The 18547-nt window shown below is 39.9% G+C and overlaps 1 protein-coding gene across 7 annotated transcripts in view; it reads left to right on the top strand.

Annotated features, from left to right (window-relative positions):
* FBXW11 (F-box and WD repeat domain containing 11) overlaps nt 1-18547 on the top strand; it is a 150066-nt gene that overhangs the window by 36789 nt on the left and 94730 nt on the right. For 4 of the 7 annotated variants that reach the window (XM_003813988.7, XM_008966594.6, XM_055112870.1 and 1 more), the window contains exon 2: nt 15769-15870. The exons of the other annotated variants lie outside the window; for them this stretch is intronic. In XM_003813988.7, coding sequence (XP_003814036.1) covers nt 15769-15870 — 102 coding nt within the window. The remainder of the gene's footprint in view (nt 1-15768; nt 15871-18547) is intronic. 7 annotated transcript variants of the gene reach the window in all.

The raw sequence follows: 18547 nt of genomic DNA, 5'->3' as shown, positions 1-18547 counted from the left end.
AGCTTTCCTCAAATTATTGCATTAGCTTGTCTTTCGAATTCAGGATCCAGACTTAGGTCACAGATTGCTTATAGTGAATAGTTTCTTATAGCTCTTTAAATCTATAAAAATCGCCTCTCCCATCTTTTTTTCCTTGCCATTTATTTATTGAAGAAACTAGGTTGCTTATTTGTTCTGTATAACTTCCCACTTTCTGGGTGTTGCAGATTATGTTCTCATTTGGTCTACATATTTTGTTCCTCTTTGTATTTCTTATAAATTTTAGCTAGATCAGAGGCTGGTTAGATTCAAGTTCAGTGTGTTTTTGCCTCAATTAAAAAACAGAATGAAATAAAACCCAAAACAAACCTGTGATCTTTCCACTGTGCCACAGTACTCCCTCTTTTGTGATATTCTGTATTCTTTCCAAGTAAGTGGTCCTTGAAAACACAGTACTTCTGTGCATATGCGTTCTTCTGAGTTAAAGCCCACACAGTTTATTTATGATAGATAGTGAAGCAATAACCTGGCTGCTGGAATGTCCACAGGTGGTTGTTACTTTGCCAAAGTCAATGATGACACATTTCGTGGCACTAACAACTGGTATTAAAGTTTTAGTCCTGGCCAGGCACGGTGGCTCATGCCTGTAATCCCAGCACTTTGGGAGGCCAAGGCGGGTGGATCACCTGAGGTCAGGAGTTCAAGACCAGCCTGGCCAACATGGGGAAACCCCATCTCTACTAAAAATACAAAAATTAGCTAGGTGTGGTGGTGGGCGCCTGTAATCCCAGCTACTTGGGAGGCTGAGGCAGGAGAATTGCTTGAACCCAGGAGGTGGAGGTTGCAGTGAGCCAAGATCGCGTCATTGCACTCCAGCCTGGGTGACAGAGTGAGGCTCTGTCTCAAAAAAAAAAAAAAGTTTTAGTCCTATAGTTTTAACTTTTTTTTTTTTTTTGTAATGAGACAGAGTCTCACTCTGTTGCCCAGGGTGGAGTGCAGTGGCATGATCTTGGCTCACTGTAGCCTTGACCTCCGGGGCTCAAGCGATCCTCCTACTTCAGCTTCCCTAGTAGCTGGGACCAGAGGTGTGCGCCACCACACCCGGCTTATTTATTTATTTATTTATTTATTTATTTATTTATTTTTGTAGAGACGAGGTCTCATTATGTTGACCAGGCTGGTCTCAAACTCCTGGGCTCAAGCAATTCTCCTGCCTCAGCCTCCCCAAATTCTGGAATTACAGGTGTGAGCTGTCCAGACTGGAATGCAGTAACAGTTTCGGCTAACTGCAGCCTCGACTTCCCAGGCTCAGGTGATTTTCCCACCTCAGCCTTCAGAGTAGCTGTGCTACAGGTGTACACCACCACGCCCAGCTAAATTTTTGTATCTTTTGTAGAGACAGGGTTTCACCGTGTTGCCCAGGCTGGTCTCAAACTCCTGGGCTCAAGCAATTCTCCTGTGTCAGCCTCCCAAAATTCTGGGATTACAGGTGTGAGCTGTCCAGGCTGGAATGCAATAACACAATCTCGGCTCACTGCAGCCTCGACTTCCCAGGCTCAGGTGATTTTCCCACCTCAGCCTTCTGAGTAGCTGGTGCTACAGGTGTACACCACCAGGCCCAGCTAATTTTTTGTATCTTTTGTAGAGATAAGGTTTCACTGTGTTGCCCAAGCTGGTGTTGAACTCCTGTGCTCAAGCAGTCCACCCTCCTTGGCCTGCCAAAGTGTTGGGATTACAGGTGGGAGCCACCATGCCCAGCCTCCTTATAGTTGTTAATTTTCAACTTTTCCCTTTTTCTCAGTTCAAAAATGTAATAAATTTTTTTTTTCCTCCTCACTGCCTGCAAAAATGTAATGACTTTTGCTGCTGGTAACATATACAGAAACCTTAGTTTATTTCAGAAAAAGGATTTGAGTGATTACAGTGACATATACAGTGTAGGAAGATTAAAAACAAAATAAGTGGGAAAATGAAGATGAAAGGAAAAATAGGACAAAAAGATGAAGTCAGGGGTAAAGTTACATACAACGCATGGAAAAAGGGTCTTAAAGGAGGGGCACAGATGAGGCTCTGCTTGTAATAGTAGTACTCTGTTTCTGCAGTAGTTTATAAGACTTTTGTAACGTTAGATGATAAATATATTCCTTTGTGAGAAGTTCCAGAGTGTTGTTTTCTGTCCATATTCATGTGTACACATGCAAAAAGCATCTGTAAACCTATAGATTGACTTTATTGTTGCAGGTGTTAAGCCATAACTATCTGCTGTTAAGACTGGGTGCTTTCAAGTGGTGTGTACTGACAGCACAGTGTGAGAGATTTAGAGGAACTAGACTAGAAAAATATTTTAAGAACATGGACAAAATGGTCTATAAAGTCTGTAAGGTCCCTTTCAGCTCCAGCATTTAGCGAAATTCCTTGCTTCAAGTCGTGAGAACTCCCCTTTTCCAGTTGCCTGCAGGATTCGAACAATGTGAAGGGAATCAAAGACATCCTTGCTGTGCAGCAAGCAGCAGGAGTCCCTTACTCTAAGGCTGTCCCAGCCCCTGCCTGAAAGACAAATTAATTTCTTAGAGCCCAGTGGACTGTAAGGCACACATTTTATTTTTATTTGAAACCAAGGTCAGCTTAGGATATAAGAACAATGAACTATATGAAGAAGAGCAAGTGTAAACTTTACTGTAAAATTAAGGGATGATAAAATGTGCCACTTTATATCTATTATCTTTGACAACTCGCTTTTCATGCTGTTCTTAGCTAAAGAAGCAAAATTTTTATTACCATTGTTTTCCAAATCTCTGTGTGGGTGTATGTATATAAAATCAAAACATTACTAACTTGGAACATGTATTTATTTGGTGTAGGGGCCTGTTAAGTCTTTGAAAATAAATGTTGTATGTATTCAAGAAATGAGTAGTGTTTATAAAATAGTAGAGGGCTTGTTTAAATGATGTAAGGTTTGAATTTGTATTAGTTTGTTCTCACACTGCATAAAGAGCTACCCGAGACTGGGTGGTTTATAAATATTAAGAAAAGAGGTTTAATTGGCTCTCAGTTCTGCATGGCTGGGAGGCCTCAGGAAACTTACAAGCATGGTGGAAGGGGAAGCAGGCATGTCTTACATGGTGGCAGGTGAGAGAGGGGGAACTGTCAAACACTCATAAAACCATCAGATCTCCTGAGAACTCACTCACTATCACAAGAACAGAATGGGGGAGACTGCCTCCATGATCCAGTCACCTCCCACCAAGTCCCTCCTTCGAGGGATTACAATGGGAGATGAGATTTGGGTGGGGACATGAAGCCAAAACATAGCAGAATTCAAAAGATTTTTTAACAGGGCCAACTTTTATTCTGCAGGTACTTTTTCAGAGCTCTCAATGAGACAAGTAGCATGTTAGATGGACTTTCAAAGTCTTTGGAAGTGTTAAGTCTACAAAAGATGTTAAAAATACCACTAATTAAGCCAGGCGTGGTTGCTCATTCCTATAATACCAGCACTTTGGGAGGCTGAGGTGGGCAGATCACTGGAGGCCAGGAGTTTGAGACCAACCTGGCCAACACAGTGAAACCCCGTCTCTACTCAAAATAGAAAAAATTAGCTGGGTGTGGTGGTGCACACCTGTAATCCCAGCTCTACTCGGGAGGCTGAGGCATGAGAATCACTTGAACCTGGGAGGCAGAGGTTGCAGTGAGCCGAAATCATGCCAGTGTACTCCAGCCTGGGTGACAGAGTGTGATTTTGTCTGAAAAACAAAAACAAAAAAAGCTACTAGTTAAGTTTTAATACTCTTGAAGGCAGTGAAACTGCATTTATTTAAAATGTTTCATACTTTAGGAATTTAGCCATCTTTTTCCGTTTAGCAAACCAGGAAATAATTTAAGCAATATGGCTTTATTTGCAGAAATAATTTTTAATACCAGAATATATAGTTTTGAGAATTTTTGTCTATCAAAGCATTTAGTATACTTGATGTTTAGTAAACTTTTTTAAATGACTAAGCAGTTTAAAATGAAAAAGATAAAATAGAAATATGATGTAGTCTGACTATAATTGGGTCAAACCTTTATTGAGAGAAGATACATTTCTCAGGTCATCTTCCAGAAAGTGGTATCTCTTCTTAGAAAAAAATGAGAATGTTCATTATATCAGGAGAAAAAGTTTTCCCTTCCATACATTCTTTTTTTTGGGGGGTGATGGGGGACAGAGTCTCACTATGTTGCCCAGGCTAGAGCGCGGTGGCGTGATCTCAGCTTACTGCAACCTCCGCCTCCTGGGTTCACATGATTTTTCTGGCTCAGACTCCTGAGCACCTGGGGTTACAGGCATGTGCCACCACGCCTGGCTAATTTTTGTTTTTTTAGTAGAGACAGGGTTTCACCATGTTGGCCAGGCTGGTCTCAAACTCCTGACCTCGTGATCCATCTGCCTCGGCCTCCCAAAGTGCTAGGATTACAGGCATGAGCCACCACGCCCGGCCCCTTCCGTGTGTTCTAATGTTCTTTTAAAAACGTAGTCAACTTTGCCCTCTGTTAAATGAAAGTAGGGTAAGGATTTTGGCTTGGTATATTAGAGGACAATCAGGATCTCGTTGTGCACATATTTCCAGAAATTCTCTGATTAAAGTCTTTTGACTCATGATGGTGGGTAGAAGGAGCAGGAAGCGATGCAGCCAGCACCCGTGTCTTAGATGTTAGGGAAGGGGAAGTTGGATTAACTGAGGGTGGGGACAGGGGCACTAGTATAAATGAGAGCAGATGTCTCTCAGTTCCTAGAAAATGTCTAAAAAACAAATTGGGGTTTTAGTTTTGTCACCTGGAAGATCTCTCAGATGTCATGCGGTATGGACTATATACTGTCACATATTTAGAAGTAGTAACTTAGAAGATACTTAGGAGTTTTCTGACTGGAGATCCTCTGTTAGCTATCTAGAAGCCAGAAGCATTGAAATGAATGGAGGAGAGTGTCTTTGTTACCTCAAAGTGCAACCAAATTCTTTTTTTTTTTTTTTGAGACAGAGTCTGGCTCTTTCGCCCAGGCTGGAGTGCAATGGCTGATCTCGGCTCACTGCAAGCTCCGCCTCCCAGGTTCGCGCCATTCTCCTGCCTCAGCCTCCCGAGTAGCTGGGACTGCAGGTGCCTGCCACTGTGCCCGGCTAATTTTTTGTATTTTTAGTAGAGACGGGGGGGTTTCACCGTGTTAGCCGGGATGGTCTCGATCTCCTGACCTCGTGATCCGCCCGCCTCGGCCTCCCAAAGTGCTGGGATTACAGGCATGAGCCACTGCGCCTGGCAACCAAATTCTTATAGCTGTCCTAACCCTACCTGCTCTCCACCTTCATTAGGAGAATGGTCTACTACAGTCAGGGGGCAAGTTGCTATGATGAGATCCCCAAGTAACTGTGGAAATGCCAGTATTCTGTTTAGAGGTGGCTCAGAGGAGAGGGAATTGAGAAGTTTGAGTTGTCAATTGTATGGCCTCATCTGAAAAAATATGGCAGCCCAAAAGAATAAAATAAAAATCACCTGTGTTTAATTCCAGATTTATGTGTGTGTGTGTGTGTGTGTGTCTGTGTGTGTGTGTATATATATATATATATATATATATGCATTTTTTTTTTTTTTTGAGACAGAGTCTCGCTCTTGTTGCCCAGGCTAGAGTGCAGTGGCGTGATCTTGGCTCACAGCAACCTCCGCTTCCCGGGTTCAAGCGATTCTCCTGCCTCAACCTCCTGAGTAGCTGGGACTTCAGGCGTACCCCACCACACCCAGCTAATTTTGTATTTTTAGTAGAGACGGGGTTTTTCCATGTTGGTCAGGCTAGTCTCGAACTCCCAACCTCAGGTGATCCGCCTGCCTCAGCCTCCCAAAGTGCTGGGATTACAGGCATGAGCCACCATGCCCGGCCTATGTATATATTATATTTATTAAATGAACATGGGATCATAATGTAAGTCCTGGTTTGTTGCCTTTATTCACTTAGTGTTTCTTGAATTCTTTCCGTGTATTGTAACTTTCTTTCTATGCATTAAACTTCCTTTAGTGTCTGTAAATATATTCGTATAGCATGATTTCTATTTAGTGGAAACACAATAGTTTGTCTTATGGGTAATCCCTAATCTGTGGAACCTGTCCCTTTGGTTAGCATTTTCCCTTTGCTATTATGAACAGTGATGTGAATGACATCTTCTTGGCTATATTTTTGGACATTTCTTTATTTTGTCTCCTTGACAAAATTTCTTACATGTGAAATTGCTGAGTCAAATGATGTGCATGAGTTTCAAGTCTTGACTATGTATTGCAGAGTTGCATACCAGAGATTGTATCAATCAGCAATATAGATGAGTGACAGGTAGATAAAATTTGAAAATAAATCAGGGAAACTTGCTGCTCTACGGAGTTTAATGTCAGGTAAAGGAAGTGACGGGCAATTATAGATAAGGGAAGAAAGCAGGGATTTTGGAGTCAGATAGAATGCAGTTTTGCCATTCTTGACCTCTGGCAAGTGATTTGATGTCTGTGGTCCTTAGTTTTTCTTGTCTGTAAAACTCAGCTGCTTGTTTGGCCAGAGGTGGTATGAGAGTTAATGAGTACAGTATAGCCATAGGGTACTCACTTTGTACCCCCTCCCAATTTATCCTTCTTTGTTAATTTTCATGTCATTTAACATTTTTATTGAAAAAGATTAAACTTAGGGTTGAGAGGTCTTGCCCTAGTCCTGAACAACTTTCCTAGTTGGACCACAGCTGCTAACCAACAAAGGCCCAGATGTACTTAGGTGTTAAATTATCTCCAGGCTCAGGATTTATGGATCTTGGAAAAACCTCATTGGGATTGGGTTCAGACTGATTTAACCTTGAGCTTGCTGGGGGATTCTGTTCCCCCTTGGCAGCTGAACCTCACGCTGGTCCTAGTACAACTGAGGATCCATGTGGCTATGCCGGAAATAGATTATTTTGTTACATCCTGTTCTCTGTCATGCTGCTTAGAATAGAGATTCCACTTCCCACCTCAAACATCTAATTCTTTCCTCCTCCAGCTTCTGTAAGAGCTCTGAAAAACTTGGTGACATTTTTGAATCATGGGTGGTAGTTGTAAAGTGGACAAGGATGATTTTTTTTTCCTTTGGATTTCCTCAGGAATAAACCATTATGATTTTGATGTTTCCAAGGGCCACTAGGTGAAATATTTTTCTAGCACTGAGCATTTAAACACATTTTAAACTGTGGATGTTTAAGATGGACTCAAAATTAATTCCTGGTAAAAGAATATGTTTTTATTTAAATTGTGTATTAGTCCGTTCTCATACTGCTGTAAAGAACTATCTGAGACTGGGTAATTCATAAAGAAGAGGTTTAATTGACTCACAGTTCTGCAGGCTTAACAGGAAGCATGATTGGGAGGCCTTAGGAAACTTACAATCATGGCTGAAGGCAAAGGGGAAACAAGCATGTCTTACCACGCTGATGTAGGAGGAGAGAGTGAGAAGGGGGAAGTTCCACACATGTTCAAACAATGAGATTCTGTGAGAACTCACTATCGCGAGAACAGCAAGGGGGACGTCTACCCCCATGAGTCAACCACCTCCTACCAGGCCCCTCCCCTGACACGTGGGGATTACAATTCGAGATATGATTTGGGTGGGGACACAGAGCCAAACTACATGAATATGTTGTGAACTGCCCCATTAAAAAAAAATTGTCAAGTTACTCTTTATAATTAAACAAAATAAGTCATCACTTAAAATTATACTTGGTATTATTAAGGTATTAATATGAGTACTAGGTGGTCATTGGAGAAAAATCGGAAAATATGGATGAATAAAAATTTCAAAAGAACATTACCCTTCATCTCTCTACCAGAGAGATTACAGTGAAGATCCATTTTAGTTTTAATGCTTTTGGGTACTGATATCTTTTTTTTATTTTTTATTTTTAAAGACAAGAGTCTCACTCTGTTGCCCAGGCTGGAGTACAATGGCGTGATCTCAGCTCCCTGTAACCTCTGCCTCCTGGGTTCAAGCAATTCTCGTGCCTCAGCCTCCTGAGTAGCTGGGATCATAGGTGCGTGCCACCTGCCTGGCTAATTTTTTGTAATTTTTAGTAGAGACAGGCTTTCACTATGTTGGCCAGGCTGGTCTCAAACTCCTGACATCAAGTAATCTCCTGCCTTGGCCTCCCACAGTGCTGGGATTATAGGCATGAGCCATCTTGCCTGGATGGGTTCTAATATCTTACCTTAGAATAATTCAAGATGAAAATTGTTTGGACATTAATTAAAAAAATTATAGTGGTGTTTAAGCAAAGTTTGGCCTCTGACTTTGAGTCCTGATTCCACTACTTTTGGGCTGTTCTTGAATCTAAAAACTTGGCAGATAGTAAATTTTGGTTTTCCTCATTCTTCTTATCCTTATTTTTTTTCTCCCCTTTCTACCTACTTCTTTGCATCCCCTTTTCTTCCCTTAACATATATCCCAGCCTGAATATACCCTGTGATATAATATTATGACAAGAACATAATTCTAGAATACAGTTGCTAAGAATTAAAATGTAAACTTTTTGGTTACATGTCACATGTTTACTATCAAATTCTGTTATAATAAAATGCCATTATAAGGAAAAGAAAGTATTTTGCACATTAGGGTAATGGGCCAATATTCAGTTCTATAAAAGGTTATAGAAAATGCCTTAAACCGTGAATTAATTTTATTTAACAACCTGATTGCTACATTGTGATTCTTGGTTTTAAAAACAATGCATTTATGGTGGTGAGAGTGCTCTTTCTTATAGGTTGCCATCAGACATTAATAGTGGAAGCCTAGGTTCTGAATTTTAGAAGACTCTTCTGAATGCTTTGTCCTTACTTTAATTACAAACACTGCTGCTTCTTGAAAAGCAACAGGCTGAGAGATGAGACACAATAGGATAATTCCTAAGTTGGATTAACTTTAATGCTTAGTTTATTTGGCAGTCTTCAGCAGAAACTGAATGGGGACTCTAGCTGTCAAGTCCAGGTTTAGAGAGCTGGAGTTATGTACTCCCCTTGAGCCCACCTATTGTCTGATTCATCAAGACCCAGTCCTTACTCATGGCTAGAGATTCCCAGTGGAAAGGGCATTACTGCCAAATGGTTACCCCATGAAATTGATCTTTTATTTCTCTTCTTCATCATTATCATGGCACTCTTTGTTTGATATTCTATCAGTAGGGCCTGGTGGAAGTTTTGTGGGGGGAGAAAAAAGGACCTAGACTGAGTATGAAAGTTGGTAAGTGCTGGTTCTTGTGTCTACTCTTTGTAGCCCATCTGAAAGAAATTGCATTGGTTGTAAAACAAAAATGAGCTGCTATCTTATAGATTCTCGAAGAGACTTATCCTTATTTCTCTGCAAATCATGCTTGGCTGCAGCTGCCAAGGGTCATTCCTTTGCTTAAAACAGTTTAATAGCTGTCTCATCATTGTCTGTAGCAGTGATTTGAACATTAAAATTTTGGATGTCTCACTTAAAGGAATTTAACACATTCAAAACACTCTGGTCTTTAACAAAATCCATAATATAATATCTATAAAAACATCCTTGGTTTTTGTACTATCTGCTTACACTCTTTGTCATTGGGTTACTGTTGAGCAGACTTCTTTTATCGTTTGCGGCAAATATTCTCCACGAGTTCTAGAAAACATGGGATGTTTCTTTGTTGCTGGCTTGATTTGGCTTGGCTTTGGCTTGATGTTATGCTTCACCCCTTATCTCTTAATCTAAAAACCTCCATCCCCTGTCCACCTCCACCTCCATCTCTGTGTTGCATGATCTGTTTCTATTCCTCTCTGACAGATATTGTACTAACTGTGTATCTGCTGAGTTGCAGAAAAAAAAGTCATTCACATTGATGTAAAATTGGATGACACAGCTGAGAAGCATTGGGCCAACTACTGATGGGCTGTAGCACAGAGTTTAAGACCTGTTGTTCTACGGGATTAAGTCACAAGTTTGATAGAGAGACCTCTGGTCCCTCCCTGTCTCTCTAATTAAGCCTTTCTCATCTCACACTTAAGTATTTTAATGCTAAATTAATTGCAGATACTTGCATAGGATGTTTCATTTTTTACCTCTTTGGCTTTGCTTATGCTATGTATTCTTCTTGGAATGTCTTTCTCTTTTTCCCCTGGCTGCCTCCTACTTACCCTTTATGAATTAGTTCAGGCATCCTCTTCCTTTGGGTGGGTTAAGTTCATATTTGTGTGTGTATGTGTATATATATGTGTGTGTGTGTGTATGTGTATTTACATTATAAGTTTAAGATTGCCTTCTGTGAGCTCCTGGAGAATAAGAGAATGTCTTAATTGCTTTACTATGTGCAGATAGATATAAGTTCAGATAAGTTTTTTGCTTAATGGAACAGCCACTCGATTACTTCAGTCATGATGACAGGAGTGAGAAGAAGCTGGTAATGATTCTGTGGGAAGTGGATTAAATAAAAAGATTGGTGGTGGGGGGAGTTATAGAAAACCTATAATAAGGCAGATTTCTAAATCAGAGGTTATAACATTAGAGAGATGATTAACATAAAATACCTCTTTGGGGAACTTTTAAAAGAACTGCTTCTTTGAGAAGGAATCAGGGCAGGAGATTCAAAACAATCCCATCTAAAAACAGACCGAAGTTAGCTTTTGTGAGTTCTTCAAGTGAGCCAATCAGAATACAAGGTGCCTGCAACCACTTTTTCCTTTTGATTTGTGGTTCCTATGGTAATAGGAAGAGAGCCTAGGACATTTTTCTCCTACCTCTTTTAATAAACTTTTTGCTTTTGAAAAATGCCAAAAGAGATTATTCTTTTTGTCTTTACTGACTTATGGTGTTTCTCAGCATAATGGCTTCGATTTAGGTTTTTTTGATTATACGGTGGATATGGCAAAAGTAATAAACACTGTCAGCTTCCCTGGCTAATATTATTTTCTTCAGCTATAGAACCTACAAATATACAATCTAATTAGGTATTAGCTGTTAATATCACAACCCATTATGAATCATTTCCTGTTCTCTGTGAACAACCCTAAATTAGAATATTAATCATTACAAGTAGCTAAATACGAAATTATAACAAATGTATCTTGGCAATTTTTGACCCTCCAAAGTCTTCTGTTAAGTATCCCCACTATGATCCTCCTGGGTTGTTTCTCTTGAGCTCAAGGCTAAAGTCTTAAGGGGAAAGAGGCTTAGTGTGTATTGTTGTTGGCTTAATAAGCAGGTCAATAAGTATTTGTTAAAATTGGTAAATACCCATGGTATCAGGGGTATTCTTCAGACATATTTTAGCAATATGAAAGAACACTGCTCACTTAAAAAAAAAGGACAATCGTCTGTACTGTGAATTTAGCTAATATGAAGAAATCTTTTCATTATTCAGTTAAGCAATCATGGATAATAGTTATTCTCGAATGATCAACATGGGTTTCCAGCCATGTCCCTAAATTAAAAATTTGAAGCTTCAAGAATCACTTACGGCCAGGAGCCATGGCTCATGCCTTTAATGCAAGCACTTTGGGAGGCCGAGGCAGGCAGATCACCTGAGGTCAGGAGTTCAAGACCAGCCTGGCCAACATGGTGAAAACCCGTCTCTACTAAAAATACAAAAATTAGCCGGGCGTGGTGGCAGGTGCCTGTAATCCCAGTTACTCGGGAGGCTGAGGCAGGAGAATTGCTTGAACCTGAGAGATGGAGGTTTCAGTGAGCCAAGATCATGCCACCGCACTCCAGCCTGGGTGACAGAGTGAGACTCCATCTCAAAAGAAAAAAAAGAATCAATTACTGTTGTGGTCCTAGCTGTAATTTAATGCTCTTAGGTTGATGAATGTGGAACTTTTATTTTTATCCATTATTTTCAAATTGGATCAATGTCCTCCTGATCTATTAGATCTAAGACCTAAGAGGAACCTACCTTGTTTTGGCTAGCGGGTACAGACTTTCTTACTAAAAGGTGGGTGTATTTCCTAGAATAGCATTTTCTGATGAGTAGAGATGATTTTTCAGCAATGTGGCTGGTCACTTAGCTTCAAAGTAATTATTGAGTGTGAAAGTAAGCAGTTGTAATACTTTTTAACCACTGTCTGTGTTCTTACCAAATGGAAAACAACACTCGTCTTGAAACTGGAAGTTCCCAGTCCTGGGATGATCTGAGAGTTGAGACTTCTGATTAGTAGATATTGGCAGTTGCATCACACACCAGCTTGGGTGCTGCCTAGGATCAAGCTGTCTCAGTGAAAAGTACTCTTGCCTCAGACCTTAGCACCAACCCAGCATTATGCGATTTTGAAATCTTAGCACCAACCCAGCACTGTGTGATTTTGGATAAGTAAATTACTTCATCTCTGAGCCTGTGTTTCCTCTTCTGAAGGGGAAAGTAATGTCTATTGTGTAGGATTATTGTAAAAATGAGATGAGATATCCTTTATAAAGTATTTAGCATGATGTCGGCATCTAATAAATACTCAATAAATACTGGCATCATTCTTTATATCTTACAGTATCTACCATAGATATTATGAAGAGAAAATCTTGGAAATCTGACCCTCAGAGGGTCTTTTAAAAATCTTTTCCTGAATATACTAGTTAAATAACAAGCTTCAAAAAGCTTTGAAATATCAGTCTTCTAATAAATGGCTACTGTTTTAAAATCAAGTTCACTGAAAATTTTCTTTATGTTGATTGTTTTCCACATTGTTATGAGTAATGATTAAATCATTAAATGGTTAAAAAGCCTTGATAATATCATTGTTTTTCTAATTTGGATTTAATTTCTTCACCTCTTAATCTAAAATTAGCAGTGCGAGGTTATACTAAATAGTCTTTAAAATGCCTTCCTGTTCTCACAATCTGTGATTTTTTGATTTACTGAATGTGAAAAATTGCCTTTTAAAAAGTTTTAGATTCCAGCTTATTAGCAGAATCTAATCAATACCTTATGCTTTCATGGTTTTTACCCTTTGAGGCAAATACTATTAACCCTTGCAGAGGGAACCTGACTTTTTACTGAATAAGTAAAAATTGATTTACATATGAGCTTTGGTGTTAATTTGATATTAGTTGCTGAATCCAGATGTAATCCTTTTTTTGTTGTTGTTGTTGAGACAGGATCTCACTCTGTTGCCCAGGCTGGAGTATAGTGCTGCGATCTTGGCTCACTGCAACCTCCACCTTCCAAGCTCAAGCAATCCGCCCACCTCAGCCTTCCGAGCAGCTGGTACTATGGGTGCATACCACCATGCCTGGCTACTTTTGTATTATTTGTAAAGGTGGGGTTTCACCATGTTGCTCAGGCTGGTCTCGAACTCCTGGGCTTAAGTAATCCCACCACCTCGGCCTCCCAAAGTGCTGGGGCTATAGGCGTGAGCCACCTCACCTGGCTAGGTGTAGTCCTTAAACTCTCTTCTTTGCCCATCCACTTGTGATGTATGCTGATGTAAGTATTCTTTTATTAAACATGTGTAAGAATATCTCTGGATAGAGAGTGTTTGTTGTAGTGGAAAGAAAATCAGCTTGTCAGGTTTAATTTACTAGTCCTAATTCTGCCATCAGTTAGCCCTTATTCCCCTGCACCTTGGACAAGTTGCTGGTTTTTTTTCTTTTCTTTTTTCTTTTTTTTTTTTTTGAGGCAGTCTCGCTCAGTCGCTCGGGCTGGAGTGCAGTGGCGTGGTCTTGGCTTACTGCAACCTCTGACTCCCAGGTTCAAGCAATTCTCCTGTCTCAGCCTCCGAAGTAGCTGGGATTACAGGTGTGTGCCACCACACGCCTGGCTAATTTTTGTGTTTTTAGTAGAGACGGGGTTTCACCATGTTGACCAGGCTTGTCTTCAACTCTTGACCTCAAGTGATCTGACCACCTTGGCTTCCCAAAGTGCTAGGATTATAGGTGTGAGCCACCATTCCTGGTCTGTGTTGCTGTTTTAACAAATCAGGCTCTCCTTTCTGTTTTAATTAAAAAAATTTTTTTCTTAATTGAAAAAAAATTCCATGGGACTCTGCTTGATATCTCTTTCCTGATCATCAGTTTCCTCATCATAAAATGGAATAATACCTATTTTACAGGGTTATTGTGAGAGTTTACTATTTCAGCTGTCTAGCACATAACAGAAGCTTGATAAATGGCAACTACTTTCATTATTTTATTTCATTATTTTATTCAGCACCTTCTGTGGTTGGCACTCTGCAAAGTGTTGAGGCAACAAAATTTGTGCACCTGGAGTTTCAATGATATATTGCCACTGTATTGGCTTTGGAATAAAGGCACACCTTGGAAGTGTGTCATTTTCATTGCTACCAGAAAGCTGCTCAATTTTTTTATTCCATTTGGTTCCTCTGATTTTGTGTTCTTTAAATGCCTTTTCTAAGTAATCTCAATATTCCGTGTATTATAGGTGAACTGTAACTAGTAAGTGACAGATACTAGATAGGAACCCAGGTCTCTCTGATTTCAAGCAAAGCTATCTTTGTTTGTATTGCAGTTGGGTGATAATAGAATTTATCCACTAAACCAGAACACTTTTGAGAGTGAAAGTTATGAGGGGACAATAAGTGTCATCCAGGACTATCTCAGGCAAATGAGGGTGTTTGGCTATTCTAATTATAGCTAGAACAAACAAGTTTATGAGCTTGGGTCCAAGACTTCTGGGATGTTTTGGTTGAACCCAAACACTCACCTTTAATTTTTGTTACATGAGTATTGATTTTGCCATAGTAAATTAATTGACTTTATATCTGAATGATTGAACAGTATGGTCTAATGGTTATTAACTTTACAGTATGGTCTAATGGTTATTAAGTAGTAGCCATAGTACATATGTTCATTTTATATTTTACTTTTTTTCTTAATTCCTTTAAAATCAGCAAGCTTTTAAAAGAGGATCGAAGAGGTAAATTAAATAAGCTTTTTAATTCTTAGTCATGTCAGACGGACTTTGTAAACAAAGTCTAAAATGAAAATCATGACATTCCAATGTTTTTCCTTTGGGAAGGTGGAGATGTGATGACACTGAAAATCATGCATTTTAAATCACCTCTTTTATTGCCTTTATCTATCAGTCTGTCACCCATCTTTCTTGTTCTTTTTGCCTTATTCTTTAGGTCTCCTGTGATTTTACCTTAGGGAGGTGCAAAACTTTACTCACATGATAAAAGTTGGGGTGATTTAAGTTTTCACAATAGCAGCATCATAGTCTTGTGGAAAGAATGTGGGTTTTGGTAGCAGACAAACCAAAGTTTGAAATTCTGGCTCTCCCCTCCTTTGTTGTGTGTCCTTGCGCGAATCACTTAACCTCTGAGCCTCGGTTTCCTTACAATGATATGAGGATTAGAGAACAAATGTAAAGTGCTGGGCAAATAGCACTTTTTGTGGTTTTGTAGGTTCTTAAACAATGATGACAATTATGGTTATGTGACATAGACGAGAAACTGTGGCACTGATGAAATTGTAGTCGACAGTCTCACCACTAATCTTGTTTTGCACTCAAACTTTCACAGTTCCCTTTGGTGGGTTTTTGTTTAAACATTCTCTCTGTCCCTCTTGATTCTATTCACTGTACCCTGAGAAATTAGTGGTTGGCAGCAGAAACCTCCTTTCCATAGAACATCAAGTGGGCCCTCCCCCAAGGTTTCAGTGAGCTGTCTGGGACCATCCCTAACCTCCAAACTGCCAAGGGTGCACCCCCTGCCCCAACTAACATTCAAGTTGCCTGTGTGAAGGAGTGATTTGTTGCGGCCTCTAACTGCTTCTTCTCTTCCTTCCTTTTTGTCATCCTGCAGTGTTCTGTGCCAAGGTCTTTGTGGCTAGGCTGCGCCAACCTGGTAGAGAGCATGTGCGCACTGAGTTGCCTGCAGAGCATGCCCAGTGTCAGATGTCTCCAGGTGCCTCTCTTCTTTCTTGTTGTAAATGTGTTTTTACGTATGCCATGAACATTTGTTGAAACTTGCAGTAGTGTGTTTAATCCAATGTTAAGTCTGCTAAATGTTCTGTGTAACCCTCTGCTTTCCTCCAGCCTGGGTGCCCCACATGGAGGAGTTAGTACCAAGAGGGGCCCTTTTGAGCAAACGGGTCTTTGGCTGGGCCCTGTCCTCCCCTTTTCTGCTCCTGCTTTTTACTCTTTTCCCCTCACCTTGAGGTTGTAATTCTCATGTTTAATAGTTGCGCATGTGCCAAAAAAAACTCCTGACATTTTCCATTTGGCTACCTTTAACAGTTCTTTGTTGAGTTGGGAGGGTTTCATAATTAAAGTGGTGATTTTTTTCTATTTTGAAACTCATCCTTTTGGCTTGCTTTCTCTCCCCTCTTCAAAAAAGGAACGGGGAGGGAATCACTACTGGCATAAAGCCTCAAACTGAAGTTTATAAAGATCATAGCTTTATGCTGCCAATAATTTGTCAGTTTGGGCCACCTCCCAAAGGCCAGATCTGACACCTGTCCTCAGGGTCCACCCAGTTTTCCAGGCCGAGGCCGGCAGAGAATTCCACAGATAAAAGTAAAACTTTTTGGGGGTGGATGGGAAAGGGTTGCTCAGGATAGAACTGTTAGCAGGAGTGCAGCTGGTGACCCTCTCTTGTTGGGGTGGCTTCTAAGAGAGCCAAGGAAGAAAACATTGTAGCTTTATTTCTGAAGCTCTGTTTAGAGCAAGCATGTGTTTAATTAAATATGGTTTCAGTAGCAATATTCAGTTTTCATCACTGCATATTCCAGACAGTTTGATATATCTTTAAAAAGCCATATTAAATTCCTGGCATCTGGTTGAGACTGTCCTGTTTGAGGAAAACTGCAAAATTAGGCATTGAGTTAGAGGGATATTATTGATGGCATGGGTGACTTTACTGTTCTCAAGTTTATCTTTCTATTCATGTTTACAATTTTTAAATGGAGCTGGGGAGCCAGGAAGGAGGAAAATGTTCTTCATATTGGAGTCAGGCATTTTATTTACTTATTGGCAAACATTCAGAGTAGCACTGGTGTGGTTATTGATTCAAATTGCTTTCTTTGGGAAACTGTACTGGAACCTCACTAACACAGTTAACTGGAGAGCGAGTTCAATATAAGGCCCAGTTGTCTTTAGATTCTGTATATAAAGGTGGGTTACAAGTCTTACCTTACAAGAACAGGATGCTTCAGTGAGGCTCAGTGTAATGAATATATGTTTACTTTTGGAAAAGCAGCTTCTGTGCATGCGATGTAACTTTTAACAAAAATGTTCTTGGAATGGCAGCCATTATTGCATGTGCTCTCCTTGATGCTGTATAATGGATATTTGCGTTATTATAATAGGTGTACATTTTTGTCTCTATTTTTCTGGATTAAAAGGAATGTTACAGTTGCTTTTTAGTGGGCTGACCGAGTTTTTTCCAGAACTGGAAATTTAAGGGGGGAAAAATTGTAGTTGTTAGTGAGGTCTTGAAGTGCAGATTCTTTTTATTGCATTCAGTTAAAAGTAATTGGCCAATGGAAGGCATCATTCAATATATTTTAGTAACAGTATTGTGAGTTCTCTGGAGGTGGGGTGAGTGGGAGGAGGTACACAGGTTCCTACCTTGTTGAAAATGGAAATCCAAATTTGTTAAAAGTTCCTTGACTCATCTTTCTTAGTGAAATTCACTTAAGAAGGAAAAAAAGATTTTTTTTTTTTTTTTTGCCTTGATTGGGTCTTATTTCAGTGAGTGGAGCAATATTGTCTTTAGAGACGTGTAGAGTATTCTGTTTACTTAGGTTTAATTTTTGCTAGTATATAATTGAGGGTATGCAGCATAGTAAAATGAACTAAGTACTCAGCTCATTGGCATTAGCAAATCATTACTCTGTTTTGTCCCACATGTGAATGGAAAGTAAACATGTATTAATATTAACGAGCCTGGAAGACTTCCTTCCTCTGTACTCATTTAAGTATTATTTTAATGCCAACATTTCTGCCCTTTACCTCCAGTCTCCAAACAGTGCTAAAATTTCGTGCCTTAATTTGGGTTTGGGCTCTCAAAGAAGGCCTGTTGCTTATATGCTGCATCTTTGGTTTATTGCAAAGATGACTCTTCCTTTGCACACCTTTTAGCAACCTCATATTAGAGCAGGCCTGAGAAGGGAAGGAATAGTTAGGCTACCTGGAGAGAACAGAGCCTAGTTCTTTCCTGGTCTCTGAAGTTCCATGAAAGAGTCCCCCTTAAAATTGTCAGAGTGGACCCACTGATAATTGCAACTTGAGCCCATTGACCTGTCTATATGGCTGAATTTTAGTTTACCTTTTGAAAAAGCCAGAGGGAAGATAGTAGTTGCCCTTAGGCATAATTTACCCATTCCAGAAGTTTCTACCATCGTCTAGAAGGGAAAACAGGTATCAGAGACTTAAAAATCACTCATTACCAACTGTTACATGGTGCTTCACATATATTAGCTTTATGACAACCCTGTGAAGTAGGTGTTCTTATCTCCAATTTTCTGATATGGAAACTGAGTCTGACGTGACTATTTGGCCCAAGATAATGTTTACATAACTGTAAAGTTACTGGCATATGAATCACACACTTGCCTGATTCCCAAACTGGTTTTCTTTCC

This window comes from Pan paniscus, chromosome 4 (genome assembly GCF_029289425.2).
Source record: "Pan paniscus chromosome 4, NHGRI_mPanPan1-v2.0_pri, whole genome shotgun sequence".
Classification (NCBI taxonomy): Eukaryota; Metazoa; Chordata; class Mammalia; order Primates; family Hominidae; genus Pan; species Pan paniscus.
The sequence above is the reverse complement of the archived record's forward strand: the minus strand, read 5'-3'. Positions and strand labels throughout refer to the sequence as shown.